Source organism: Mya arenaria, chromosome 2 (genome assembly GCF_026914265.1).
Source record: "Mya arenaria isolate MELC-2E11 chromosome 2, ASM2691426v1".
Classification (NCBI taxonomy): domain Eukaryota; kingdom Metazoa; phylum Mollusca; class Bivalvia; order Myida; family Myidae; genus Mya; species Mya arenaria.
Window position 1 is genome coordinate 44,686,645 of NC_069123.1, and position 15,557 is coordinate 44,702,201.

The 15,557-nt window shown below is 39.0% G+C and overlaps 1 protein-coding gene across 6 annotated transcripts in view; it reads right to left on the minus strand.

Moving 5' to 3' along the window:
- Positions 1-3,551: 3,551 nt before the first annotated feature.
- LOC128225264 (caskin-2-like) overlaps positions 3,552-15,557 on the minus strand; it is a 91,407-nt gene continuing 79,401 nt past the window's right edge. For all 6 annotated transcript variants that reach the window (XM_052935373.1, XM_052935372.1, XM_052935371.1 and 3 more), the window contains 8 exons: positions 11,943-12,137; positions 11,167-11,379; positions 10,871-11,009; positions 10,374-10,598; positions 9,970-10,088; positions 8,027-9,818; positions 7,632-7,704; positions 3,552-6,294 (listed from right to left, as the gene is read on the minus strand). In XM_052935373.1, coding sequence (XP_052791333.1) covers positions 6,162-6,294; positions 7,632-7,704; positions 8,027-9,818; positions 9,970-10,088; positions 10,374-10,598; positions 10,871-11,009; positions 11,167-11,379; positions 11,943-12,137 — 2,889 coding nt within the window. In that variant the 3' untranslated portion in view covers positions 3,552-6,161. The remainder of the gene's footprint in view (positions 6,295-7,631; positions 7,705-8,026; positions 9,819-9,969; positions 10,089-10,373; positions 10,599-10,870; positions 11,010-11,166; positions 11,380-11,942; positions 12,138-15,557) is intronic.

The window sequence follows — 15,557 nt, forward strand, 5'->3', positions numbered from 1 at the left end:
TTATACACATGTATAACATAAATTGTGAGTGATAAACCTTTAGCTACTTAAGGCCCGGTCACACCACAAGAACTTTGCTGGAGCGTTCCTGGAGCGGTGAAAAAAAATCATCACCGCTCGTTACCGTTCACCAAAAGTTGGCCCCCGTTAAGACAACGCCGTATACGCTCGGCCACCGCTTATGGTCCTTCCTACTGCTCCGAAAGTTTTGAGCTGCACAAAATATTGCGAGCCGTGAGGAGCGGGCAATTTTCCGCTCCGGCAAAGTTCACCACCGCTCCAACAACGCCGGGTCAAAGTTTGGCACCGCTAGACGCAAGTTCGTGGACGCTTGGGTCAGCTAGGCCAACGCAGAAATCTTGAACGCTGGACCACCGCTGCTTCGCCAGCTTTGCCCGGGCGGTGATTAAACGTTGCACAAACTTTGGTGGAGCGGTTGTAAGCGTTTTACGAGCGGACACGGGATTGCTGGAACGGTGTCGGGCGTTGAAGCAGCGATCCATTGCGGTGATGAACTTTGGTTTGGCGTTGGTATGGAGGTGTCGGAGCGGGACCAGAATAAACCAACGCTCGCTACCGCTCGCTACCGTTAAGCCAACGCTATAGCAACGCCGGCTTCAGCGGTGCACCGCTAAGGCAACGCCCTTGTTTTCGATTTTTTCCAATTTTGTGCGCGGTGACGAGCGTTGTCGAAATTCGGTCCCCTCTCCCTATAATAATAATAATAATAATAATAACAACTTTATTTAACGAAGGTAACATACTAAGTGTACAATCATTACAGACATACTACTTATTTCCAGCATGGCCTTCACACAAAAAGTATTACAAAAACACATGTACTATACATATTAAGCAACATACAAAACATACAATCACACTATCACTATCATACATTTCTTCGACAAACACAACTCAAGGAACGCTCCAACAAAGTTCGGGCGGTGTGACCGGGCCTTTACTAATAAATGCATTTATGATTTTTTTTTTACTGATAGCAAGATTGTAAGCATGTATTAATAGCTGAAAACGCACAAATATTAAAGGATTGGTGAGAGCTAAAAGATTTACAGTGATCAACTATCGTCGCATAAGGCAGAAATACCGTCTTTTTTGCACCTTTCTTTCAAATTAAACACATCATCCTTAATAAGAACCATTGTTTTCGATTTTTATTCATCCTTTTCGGTAAATTAAAACAATTGTATTAATTGTGGTACATCTTATTTGGGAGTAAGAGCGCATCTTTAAGTAGATTTTAGTCATATATTGAAATCATCTTAAGTGTCGGAAGTTGCATTAGTTTGCTACATATTTGAGTGAATTAAACTCTATCCAGCATTGAAAATGAAGTTGAGAAAATTAAACAAATCGATGTATTGCCATTTGTGACGTTAATACAGCTTACTATTTCCTCTACTGAAGCAGCCCACATTATGTAAATAAGTTGAAAACAGTTCGAGCTACATGTATGACAAGTCGATGACCCCTTTAGTTTGCAGGTCAAAGCCAAGGTCACGATAGTGTTAAAAAGCCGTTCGTACAAATACTTGCCGGGTTTAGCCCAGGGTTGTGAAACTTGACTATTATGTTAAGTAGTTAGTCCCAGCCTGACTAGTATGTGAGCACCATAACTGTTAAAACTGCTTGACATGATATGGCCATGAAACTTCACAGATGATTGACCAACATATTACCCCTACTGTTTTTTCCGGTTAGTTTGTCGAATGTCAATGTAATTCCCAATGCGTTTCTTATTGAAACATCTGAGGTAAACGTTCCAGACAGGACACACAATCTTTGACAAACATCTCGTATTGCAACTTTGGCCAAAAGGTAGAGGATAATACCCTTCTCAAGGAAGTGTGTAAAATGCGTATACAATCTGCATTAAACGTAGAGGCATTGGCACCATATTTTAAGCGTATTTTCCTTACTGAGTGAATTTTAATTAGAATGAAAAAGTGCACTTTATGTGACGGAAGCGCATTTATTACGCACTAAGAGCGTTTTCATTTCGGACTAATGTCAAACCTACCTAAATTATTCAACACATAAGGTGACTTTGATGCTCCCCTCCCACCACCCGAAAAATGACGCAAGTCATTCAAATAACTTGATTTCCCATTATGAAAATGTGGTAAAGAATATACAAATATGCCTTTCAAAAGAAATAATAAAAAATAATAATAATAATAATAAAAAAAGTTCAAGGGCCATATAGTATAGCCCTCCTTGTTTTCCCTTGGTAAAAAAACTGGGTTAGAATGTAAAAATGTGCCTGTCAAAAGAAATTAAAAAAAAATATATATATTGAAGGGACATTATTTGTATTTAGGGTTAAAATGGAGTTATGTTTCTTGTTGTAAGATGGTCATAAATAATTTTGAATTTTATTGAGTGCATTGAATGAAAGGTATAGAAGTTTTTTTATTTAAATCCCAACTTGCCCTTAACTTTTACTTGCCTAAAACTTTAACCTAAGTCAATCAGGGGCCATAACTTGTATTAAGGATATGGAGTTATGTAACCTCATAGGGTGATGGTCCTGAACAATTGTGTGAAGTATTAAGTCAATAGAATGAAGGGTATAGAAGTTATTAATAAATATCCCAACCTGCCCTCAAACTTTAACCTAAGTTCCATAGTCAATCAGGGGCCATAATTTGTATAAAAGATAATATGGAGTTATCTAACCTCATTATGTGATGGGTCTGAACAACTGTGTGAAGTATTAAGTCAATTGAATGAATGGTATTGGAGTTTTAAGTGAAAATCCAAACTTGCCCTAAAACTTTAACCTGCCCTAAAACTTTAACCTAAGTCAATCAGGGGTCATAACTTGTATTAAGGATAATATGGAGTTATGTAACCTCATTGTGTGATGGTCCTGAACAACTGTGTGAAGTATTAAGTCAATTAAACAAAGGGTATAGAAGTTATTTATAAATATCCCAACCTGCCCTAAAACTTTAACCTAAGTTTCATAGTCAATCAGGGGCCATAATATGTGTACAGAATAATATGGAGTTATCTAACCTCATCATGTGATGGCCCTGAACAACTGTGTGAAGTATTAACTCAATTGAATGAAAGGTATTGGACTTATAAGTGAAAATCCCAACTTGCCCTAAAACTTTAACCGGACGCCGACGCTGGGGCGAGTAGTATAGCCCACCTATTCTTCGAATAGTCGAGCTAATAAAAAGTGCACCTTTAGTGACTGAAGCGCATTTATTCTGCACTAAGTGTATGCATTTAGGACATAAAGCGCACTTATGTACTAAATCGCTTTTTTTCTGCGTTTTAAGTGCATTTTTTCCTGCGTGAAATGGGCATATATTTTTTTAAACTTTGTGCATTTTTCGTGTGTTTTAAGCGCATTTGGATAAAAAGCGTATTTTTTGAGAAGGGTAGTTCAATAATCAATATGGTTTAGCACATTCATGTTCATATGAGATACTGACTGACGATTGTTTTTTTTCAAAATGAAAAGAACTACATCCATTAGGTATGGTTGAATATAGTCTACTATATAACAACAAGAAGGATGATTTCTAAGTTATTTATTTGTATTCCCTTGTTCATTTCAGTAGCTGTGTGTACATGTAGATATGATAAATACACTAATCAAGATTAACACACAGATATTTGGTACACATGGATTATTATGCAAAATGCCAAAGCACAATTTCAATCAATATATTCATATATATTATTGCGCACCCAGTCGCTCCAGAGACCCTTTAAACAGCCTTATAAAACAACAACAGCATGGTCCAGCGCTGATTGATGTTCATTCAAAATATCTTAGAATCAAAAAATAAAACATGCTTCCAGTGATACATGCTTCCAGTGATTAAACAGGCAGGATAATCATAGCCAAAAAAATAATTAATTCCAAAAGTTATGTAGTCCTTGCAGGCTTAACAATGTTAAGTTTTAAGCAAATGGCAGAAGATGTGTGGAAAAGGCTGATGCAGTTTTGTTTCTGTATTTTTGTTTTTGTATCTGCAAGTTATTTTTAAAGCAAACAATCAATAAAAAAAACTTATATATAAAAGTCACAGTGAAAATACCTTATGGCTAAAAAAACAAATCTAACCAAGATTCCTTGTGTGCTCATGACTGTTTGATTCAATATGAAAAATGTGCATCATCAGTTCTAAATGGAGTTATTTCTTTGATGTAATATCGTAACAAGTACTGAAACTTTATTTGATCAAAACATTCTAATTCATTCTATCTGATATCAGTTTAATCGATACTACCTATAAACTGGCCATCAAATTACAAAACATATTGCACATATGAGCTACAGTCGGGAAACCTCCACTGAGATTCAAGTATGATCACTGTGGAGATCCACGTCTACAGTGTAGAGCAGTTATCTCCCTTCATTCACAACCCATCTCTTCACACTTTTTGTCTACCGAGTTCTGAACAAGAAACATTATAAATGGCTTCTTATCATTAACAAAGTCAAATAAATAATTACTAACAACATTTTACATAGTTCATGTTTACTGTACATCAATTTACAAATTTCTTTTACATAATGTATGCATGTGATACCTTTTGACATATTCATAATCAACAAAAAGAAAAAGGGAACCAGGCAATGCATACTGGTATGTGATAGTTTTAAAGTGCATTTATAGAAGATCTTCCGCATAAATTACCAGGACAAAGAAATCTGAAGTTCTCATTCAATACTGTCAGTCATTCAATACTTCTCGAAATTGAAAAAAATAGCTGAAAGATATTGAGAGGTTGTCGGATAGAGCCAGATGGATTGAACCCCCCAGTCATATCTTTCAGCAACTTTGAAGCACTGACATGTATCTGCTTTAATTAAAAAGAGTTATCATATGAATCCACGAGTATAAAGTGAGTCATCAGACCTGTTTTTCCCAAACACTGATACAGTGCTCCAAGCCCGGGCACGTCACGATGCTTAAGCAGGGGCAGGATGAAGGGGGCATCAGCCTTTACCCCGCATAGCTGTGATCCTCCCAATGGGGTTGAGATACTGGTAAGGGGTGAGGAGGAAGGTACCTAGGCACAGTCCCAGCCTCCACAAGCCCCACACAGCAGCTGTCCCTGCCCAGGGGTTGGATATAGACACTCGTATACCATCTATAATGCACTTTGATTCTACATAGGAACCCGCAGATTACACCTCTCAAATAAGATTCCAATAAAACCCAGCCAACAGATATCTACATGCAAATTCTACAGATAAAAGGTCTAGTGTGTGTTTAGGAAAAAATGAACAACATCCTGTTTCAAATTCCATCTTTTATCATCCATCTACTGATAAGAAGTGTTTCTAAAGAATCTCTTCATGTACAGCCTGGGCCTTGCTCAAAAAAGAGATAAAGACTCCATTCAAAATTTAGTCATTAATGTTTCTAGGTTCTAGGTTACTTGGAAAAGAAAAGTAACACATCAGTATTTTATTAAAGATTTGTTATATGCATGAGTCATTGCAAGTGTTCTGTATTTGTTTGCTAAATAATTCTGACTATATTTTCATCACTTGAAATAAAACAACAGAACATTGTTCCAAGAGTAGGATTTGATCACTGCAGAGCACAAACTTATCATTTATATTGATAGTTGATTGTGATCTTCACTTAACACCAGGCATTTGTAGTTCTGTACTGTACAAATATATATGCCAGATTTAACAAACAAGATGTGTACAGCATGGTTCCCAGCACAACAGTCAGCATCCTTGACCTTTATCAAGGGGCTCCTCTATGACCTTGACTAGCAAAAGCAGGTAGTTATCACAGCCACACTGTCAGGATCACAGCCACAGTGTCACAAGGGTCACAGCCACACTGTCACAAGGACATTCACTTTTGGCTCCCTACAAATCTCTATTTACAAACACTAACAATAACAACAGTATTCCCTTAGTTTTTTCTTTCAAATTTATCAACAGAATGCTGTATGATAAATGAGCCTCTTTTGTTAAATACTGTCACCGAAGTGTTTACAAGAATTTGAACACAGTGAACTAGCTGCTGTCTTCTTTAATATTCACAAATTGTATGGCCATCTTGCCTACACTTTCTGTGAAGAGCCAGCACCTGTTGGCTCAAGTAATTGAGTCCTCCTCCCTACAGGGGCTCAGGGGAGCCATGGCTGGGTCACTCAGGGATGTCAAACTCTAACATAGCATCTAGTTCGTCTGTGAGTCCCTGCAACATGGTGTCAATCTCACTGAGCACGTCCCCAGACTTCTTCCCGCTACCCTTCTGGGCCCCAGGAGTGCTTCCAGCCCTGACAACATGAAGAAATATGGCTGTTAATGAATGAAACGTGATTTAAATCATACATTTTGTTTTCATAACATACAGTCGAACCTCGTTGGTTCGAATTTGATGTAAAGAACTGATTTCTTTATACTGAATGTAAGCATTCTCGCTTGGCTCGAACTTGATGTAAAGAACTGATTTGTTTATACTGAATGTAAGCATTCTCGCTCGGCTCGAATAATTTTCCAAGGCTCGAGGTATTTTTGCCGGTCTCTATGAGATTGAGCCATCGAGGTATGACTGTACATATTTTTTTAAATAGAGGTGGTCATTACAGTGTGATCATGGTAAAACAGCAGAAACTGCACATGTTACTAAATTGCAACAATAACTTGAATAAGATCCAATCAGATCCATGTGATGTTGGCAAGGTACATTGTAAGATGCAATAAACATACACTCTGTCTCACAGATGTTTTTATAAAAGACTATATTGCATTTACTAAGTCGAGTAACAAAAAGTATATCATTGATTCTAGTCTCTGTGGCTATTTTATATACATGCAATGACTGGGAAACCCACGCAGTTTGCAATATTTGCTGAATAAATTATATATATATATATATCTCACTATGGAATTATTAAAACATATTTTAGTGAAACTTCTTTGTTTTCTCGTCAACAGAAAAGTTGTACACAAACGGTTTCTGCTTGATAATTATGAACATTGAAAGTATGAGAAAGAGTTTGTTAATACATTTTATATTATTTATATTTTTTACCTATAAAAATGCATTAAAATATATAGAGTTGCATGTACATCTATCTGTTCAAACTACGAATGAACAACTTTTCCTTTAATATATGAATAATCAAACATTTTTTTTCCGAAGCTTTCTAGTTATTTCCAAACTATTCTTATAAAGTTTCATAAGTTGTCTCATTAGATTCGGCATATAATCCTGCAGATCAGATGTTGTTGAAATATTTTCTTATCAGAAAAAACTGTACATGTGTCACCTTTTTGGCCGAAATTAAATACAATTATATGAAGTCAAGGTCTCAAAAGAAACAAAAGCATGTCGCAAATCTACATATCCCTCCATCTAACCCTGCATTCCAAACACATTCAAGGTGAAGTCATACATATAAGGCACGCTCTCATTTTTAACTTCCTAGGTTTACACAGCTACATGTAACATAACCATATTTGTTCAATTATATGTGAAAGTCTTCAACCGAAACACACACCAAAGCATGTTTCCCGTTACTTTCCCAAAGTATCACACAAATAATGTCCTACCACTATAGTACATGTGCACTAATATCATCCAGTTGCACAGTTTTGTATAGTTACTTACAGTTTAGGCTGTGGTTTAGGCGACACAGCTGGCTTTGGCCTGGGTTTTTGAGGGCAGGCTGGTTTCACCATACCTTATAAAATATACAACAGACTCATGTACAATGGCAATAAAATATACCATTTGGACAATTTTATCTGATATCATCAAATATCAGTTTTAATTTCCTACATTTTTAAGCATATTCGTGTATAAATGTCCTCATAATGATGGTGGTAAATAGCATACAGCATTTTCCTTAACTACATTCATTTGATTCATTTCATGAATGCACATATAGTGACTCATTTTCAAATAACATTAATTTCAAAAATAATTTAGACTTTTGCAATAATTAAATAATAAACCAGTTTTGATTTGAACACAAGAAAGCTAATGTATACAATGAGCCTCACCTTTGTTCTGCAGACTGGACTGAGCTGTTGGCACATATGAGGCGGTCACACTGGCATTGTAGTGCTGCTGTGGGGGTGGGGAGCCTGGCCCCACCCTGGAAATGGAGGACGGGGGGCTCCCAGGAGCCTGGGGCTGCTGGGGAGACACAGCAGTATGGGCACCAATGGCACTGGCTGACTGTTGATAAGTCTGGGGTTTTGGCATCACGGGCGGTTGTTGACCCTGTAGCTGCTGTACAGAAGGCTGCTGGGGTTTTGGGACCTTACACGGGGCCCGCTTCATTGTGTCAGTGTTGTCCACGAACACAGTGTCCCCTCTTTCAAGGCTTTCCCCATCCTGGGACACGTCACCATGCTCCATAAACATGACTAGAGAAGGTTTAGCTTGCTGAGCCCGCTGTTTAATGGTTCCTACATTCTCATTGGCAAATGGTAATGTGTTTGAGTCTAAACTGGATGTGGAAGCACTCAGATCCACACTACGACCACTACCTGTTGAGTCCTTTCTATGTGTCTCAGGTTCATCACTTGGCCTAGTTTTGGTAAATCCACTGTCTGTATTTGGATTACTTATCTGAACACAATTTTGAGCACTCTGTGAACTAATCCCATTGTTTTGAACACTTTCTTGAGGCAGACCTTTATCTGGCTGGTTTGGCTGACTACTAAAGTTTGAGTTCTCATCTGCATGTGTTTGTGACTGAGACTCACTTTGGGCTTGACGTAATTTCACACCAAAAGCACTTTCAACAGAGTTATTTCCTGAATTAGCACTTGAGGTGCTTTCCCTCTTGAGTCTTTGCTGTAACATATATTCCCCTGATGTAGCTTTGTCATTTTTACCCAGGAGGCCATAGTTTGAAATCTTTGGTTCTATAATTTCCATGGCTACAGGCGGAGCAGAGGCCATGTCCTCCCCGTCAGAACACACACCATCCCCTGTGTCCTCACTCTTCTTGCCAAACCTCTCAGAGAGGCTCTGGACACAGTTCACAAAGGCCTGAGACTGTGCCTGGGCAATCTGAGGTTTCTGTTGAATGGGGGGAGGGGACAGCACTGATGTCATCGCTCCACTACTTGACATCGTACTTAGACCTTGATTCACTCCTCCCATGTTTTTATTTACAGTCTCCATGGATTTGATGGATGCTGTCCTCTTTGGTGGGGGAGGTGGGGCTTTCTTCGCCCGTCCTCCTGGGGAGTTCTGCTGAGAGGCCCGGGGGGAGCCTGCCTGCTGGGGATAGTTGAACCCCGTCGTCACGTGCAGCGGGCTACCTATCCTGGGTTGTACCTGGTGCCCGGACATGGGCAAAGCCCCAGACATGGACATGGGAGGGTAGTTGACATAGTTCTGGACAGTGCGGGGAGGCCCCAACTGGGGAACATCATAAATATTATCACTGGTTCTCCTCTTTAAGCTCCCATTACCCGTGGAAAGTGGATACTTAAATCCTTCCAGGTTTTGAACAGGACTTTTGTATCCATCCAGATTTTTCTCAGCTTCATGTTTTTCTATATCAATGATATCTGGTGACCCTTCTCGACTAGAATGTTTACACTTGGCTACAATCATGGCTACAGGTTTAGGCTTGGCTGCGACCAGTGGAGCCACAGCGACACCAGATGCAGGTGACACGATGTTCATGTCGTCTCCAGTGGGCGTGTTTTCCCGGTCGGAGTAGTCGGAGGTGCGGTCAGGCGGCATGTGGAAGGACTGGCACATCTTAGGATGGCTGCCGGGCTCCCGCTCACTCACACTGTTAGGGGTGGACTGGGACATAGAGCGCTTCACCTGGAATAAAGGAATGTAATGTATTCATAACACAATCAAATGATTGTACCATTTACTGACATTGTTCACATTTCAATATGGTGTTAGTTGCTATCCAAACGTGTTAAATTAATTATATAAATGCAAAGTTTGCTTAAGTAATTAGCCAAACCTGGATGGGAACCACGGCAGGAGCTTTGGACTGTAGACTGCTGGTGTTGGCGTATTCTGACTCCAGGGGCTGGTTCATGGACTTCATTTCCCCACTGGAGTTTGTGCTCAAACTGTCACCTGGGGGATATAACAGTAAGTTTAACGAAAACTCACTAAAACATACAAATAAATGTGTCCATATTTATATACCAGTAGTTTTCATTCTTAGTTTTAGAAATGATATATGAGATTGCAATAATATACTATTAACTAAGTTGATAAAATAGTATAAGATAATTAAAGGTTATGTGATTGAACCTGTCTGAATGAGACATTTCACTGAATACTCAAGAATTGATAAATATATATGTATTTCACTTGTATTTCACTTGAACCCTATTGTAGAGCTGGAATATGACTTACCGGAAGATGAGCGTCGAGGTTTGAGGTAGGGAGGAAGCTCATTGTACTGGGGTGGGGCAGGGGGAGGAGGGGAGGAGCGCTCCCCGGACCAGCGCACACATGCCACTGCCGGCTCCAGCACCTCCACAGAGTCTCGGTTTGTACCGTCCATTGTGGACAGACGCTTGGAGACAGACACAATCCTCTTGAGACGATCAATGGCAAGCATTATCTTCTTCTGGTGACCTGTAGCATTGGGCAATGAATATTTATGATATGGCTAATGCATATTGTACTGGAAGATTTCCAAAGTAATGGGAAACTGTCTGATTACATTGTCAGAAAAAACAACTGGAATAGGAACATTTTATTTATGAGAAATAATGACATGAGTTTTTTTTATAAAATGCTGTCAAGAAAAAGGTAAAAAAAAGTATATCATTTACATTATACTTGCATATACCTATACTGTTTAAATCCTTTACAAGATAGAGTTCACATTACAACGTGTTACCAACCTAGCCTCTGTATGCCTATCTCTTCCAGGTCCTCCCATGTGATGTCCGTCACATAGTCAATGTTATCATAGCCCTGATTGGCCAGTGTGCTGTAATACTGCTCCAGGTTCAACATCCTCAACCAATCATGCAGATCATTCTAAAAACAGATAAATGGGTTAGAAAAACAATACAGGTCCTTTTAAATATTTAACCCCAAAAATGCAGATGTTTATGTCTATTAAAATTCTAGATGTCATAAATTGTTGTTTAATAATATCAAATATTTATCAAACAACAGTTTGCAGTGCACATACGGGTTTGAAGTCAGGGATGCCGTCATTTATGTTAAGCCTGGCAATCTCGGCCTTTAATTTTTTTCTGTGTCCTGGCTTTGAGATGCCGATTGCTGTGAGGTCCTGGGGTGTCATGTGCGTGATGGTCGCCATGTCGTAGCCCGCGGACATGAAGTTCTGGTAATATTCCTCATAATTCAGGTCACGTAACCATGCACGCAGAACTTCATGGTCCTGAAAACCAACACATGTATGTTAGAACTGCAGTCACATCATTGACAAATGGAGGCTTCTTACAGTAAAGAAGATGTTATATTTCAGACCAACATGCTAATTAAATAGCCAGCTTCAAGTATATAAAAAAAATACCATTACAAGAAAGACTTATTTTTTAAATTCATATTACATAACTCAAGTCATCATTTTTAAGTGACTTAGACATTGTTCATCTATTACAATTAGATAATGTGGGCAGTGTTATCTACTGGGTGGGGTTGTTACTATGGTGACAGACACCAACATCAGACAGAACACCTCCACACCTCAAGTACCTCTTAGATTTCATGACCAACTCCCTACAAATTGGAGCTGTATTATTTCCATACAGTTTCAAGTTGTGATTGGTTAGTCTATGCAGTACTAACATGAACAGTTTGATATTTGAGAAATGTCATCGTATTGTCTTGGTTATATTTGTACACTTGATAAAAGCCAAAAACATTGACCAGCTGCACCTTATATTATACTGTAATTTTAATCAATAGCAGAAAGGAACAATTTAAGCAGTAGTAACTTACCGGCAGACCAGCCTGGAAGAGTTCGGCCACGTTGACCTGGCTGGAGTACCCGCTCTCCTCCAGACGGTCGAGGCTGCCCACGCTCGAGCTGGACGTGCTGTGGTAGCTCTGGCGGGAGGATACCCCAGACTCGTAACTCGTCCCCGACAGCCGATACTGGTTGCTCACATGCACGTTCACATAGTTGTGGTGACCCTGAAAACACAATAGCACCATACTTATGTCCTATGTTGGTGTAATAATTATTTCACAAAAATTTGATGTATAATAATTATCATATTGTTATCTTTCACACCATAACCTATTTTTATCTAAAGCCATATTACCTGAGCAAATATGTAAATACTACTCAGTCCATCTGATTTTAAAACTAGAACTGTAAGCCATAGGCTAACGAATACCCCCCACCCCTCCATGTCTAGGTTGTTTGCCCTGGAGTTAGGCCGGACAAAGCTAATTTTGCCTACAAGGGGAGATAACTCCAGTCAGGGTCATGTGACCTGTACCAAATTCACAGAGGCGAAAGTTTACAACATGGCCATTAATTTCTGAAAGTTTGATAAAGATTTGTTGAATAATAACAAAGATGAATCCCGGACAGGGCTTATTTTGCCTACTTTAACACATCAAGGGGAGATAACTCCAGTCAGGGTCATGTGACCTGTACCAAATTCACAGAGGCGAAAGTTTACAACATGGCCATTAATTTCTGAAAGTTTGATAAAGATTTGTTGAACAATAACAAAGATGAATCCCGGAGAGGGCTTATTTTGCCTACTTTAACACATCAAGGGGAGATAACTCTGGTCAGGGTCATGTGACCCGTACCAATTTCACAGAGGCGCAAGTTTACATCATGGCCATTAATATCTGAAAGTTTGAAAAAGATTTGTTCAATAACGACAAAGATGAATCCCGGACAAAAAAAAAACGGACGGACAGACGGACAACCCGATTCCAGTATACCCCCCCAAACTTTGTTTTGGGGGGTATAAAAACTGAACACTTTTACACAAAATATAAACAAATAACGAAATATTAAGATACTTCAATAGTATCCAGTTATGTAGAAAATCAGTATTTCATCTAACTGGCTAAGTCCATGATAATATTTGTTGTTCAATAAAAGCTATTAGAGACAGGAATGTTTCAGTGTCCAGTCCTGGAAGTCAATAGTTTTTGGTTTCCCTCAGATCTAATTCTCCAGAAATATCTCCAATATTTGATAAAATGGGTCATGTTTATAACCTTATTTGCATTAACTGGATTTCTGGCTGTACTTAAAAATATGCTATAATTCTGAATCCATGTATAGTGAAACAGCAAGAATACTGAAAGTGCACACAGGTTTTTAAAAACATACTATCACCCATGTCTTCATATATTGTATATTATTTAGCTCTTCAGCACCACAAATTGCCACAAAAACTGAGATGATCTCTAAAACACTAACAGAATTTGGCTACAGTTGATATTAAATTCATGATGAAATTGTATGCACAGTAATGCCAAGAATATTGCACAATATTTCGGAATTTCCCACAGGCTGCGTTATCTCTTCAAAGACATCACAGGAACATCATTACAACACATCAGGGGAAATCATTTGCTGAATGAAGTTTTAAGAGAAATTTTCAAAAATAAAGGGAACACTTGCTTTTGTCATAACTCTGAAGCAGACAACTGGTATAGGTGTTACTATAAAATACTATAATACTGTGGATGTGTATTCTATACAAGAAGAACAGAAATACATGTAGTAGAACCCATTATCAAAACACTGGCATTTGTGTATTTAAAATCCAGATATTTGGCAGGAGAGGATATCTGTGTTTATAATCAGTAAAATCAATTTCAAGCAATGCTCATTATACAAACCTTTATCTGTAAGATTGAACTGATCCACTTTCCTGCATACAAAAAATCTCTTTTTTGTAGTTCAGTGGTATAAGCAACTTCATACACTGCACTATTCTTTTAAAATAAGACTGGATCACTGTCATATCATGGTCTAATGTCTCACTGCAACTACAACCCCAAACAGCTAAGACAGGAATAAACCTCAGTCTAACCTGCAAAGTAAAGAGCCTTGAACCCCTGACAAACGGCGAAGTAAAGCCTTGAACCTCTGACTAACAGTTAAGTAAAGCCTTGAACCCCTACAAATGGCGAAGTAAAGCCTTGACTCTCTGATTAACCTGTGAGGTATAGCCTTGAACCACTGACTAACCTGCGAGGTAAAATCTTGAACCACTGACTAACCTGTGAGGTAAAGCCATGAACCACTGACTAACCTGTGAGGTAAAGCCTTGAACCACTGACTAACCTGTGAGGTAAAATCTTGAACCACTGACTAACCTACAAGGTAAAGCCTTGAACCACTGACTAACCTACAAGGTAAAACCTTGAACCACTGACTCACCTATGAGGTATAGCCTTGACTCTCTGACTAACCTGCGAGGTAAAGCCTTGAACCACTGAATAACCTGCGAGGTAAAGCCTATACTCTCTGATTTACCTGTGAAGTTAAGCATGGAACCACTTACTAACCTGTGTGGTAAAGCCTCGAACCACTGACTAACCTGTGAGGTAAAACCTTGAACCACTGACTTACCTGTGAGATAAAGCCATGAACCTCTGACTAACCTACAAGGTAAAGCCTTGAACCACTGACTAACCTGCAAGGTAAAACCTTGAACCACTGACTCACCTATGAGGTATAGCCTTGACTCTCTGACTAACCTGCGAGGTAAAGCCTTGAACCACTGAATAACCTGCGAGGTAAAGCCTATACTCTCTGATTTACCTGTGAAGTTAAGCATGGAACCACTTACTAACCTGTGTGGTAAAGCCTTGAACCACTGACTAACCTGTGAGGTAAAACCTTGAACCACTGACTTACCTGTGAGATAAAGCCATGAACCTCTGACTAACCTGTGAGGTAAAACCTTGAACCTCTGACTAACCTGTGAGGTAAAGCCTTGAACCACTGACTAACCTGCGAGGTAAAACCTTGAACAACTGACTTACCTGTGAGGTAAAGCCTTGACTCTGACTAACCTGCGAGGTAAAGCCTTGAACCACTAAATAACTTGTAAGCCTATACTCTCTGATTAACCTGTAGAGTAAAGCCTTGAACCACTGACTAACCTTTGAAGTGAAGCCTTGACTCTCTGATTAACCTATAAGTGAAGCCATGAAACACTGACTAACCTGCGAAGTAAAGCCTTGAACCACTGACTAACCTGCAAAGTGAAGTGCTAGCCTTCAACTAACCTACGAATAAAAGCCTTGAAACTCTTACTAAAGGCGAGGTAAAGCCCTGAGTAAACCCCCAACAAATTCAATTCAATCTTTACCTCCAACTAACATGCAAAGTAAAGCTCTAATGTTCAACTAACCTGGGAAGTATCGCCTAACTGAAGTTAGTAATCCTATTCTGCTGTGAACATTTTGAAACAAAATTTACACCTCCTCTAAATGGCACATCTATCCAAAAAATAACCCTCAGTAACCAAATGTTATACAACTGTACACAAGGTTATTTAAATGAGTGCTTATCTATATGAACAATCTTCCCTTACATCCATGTAGGTAATTAATGAAATAATGATA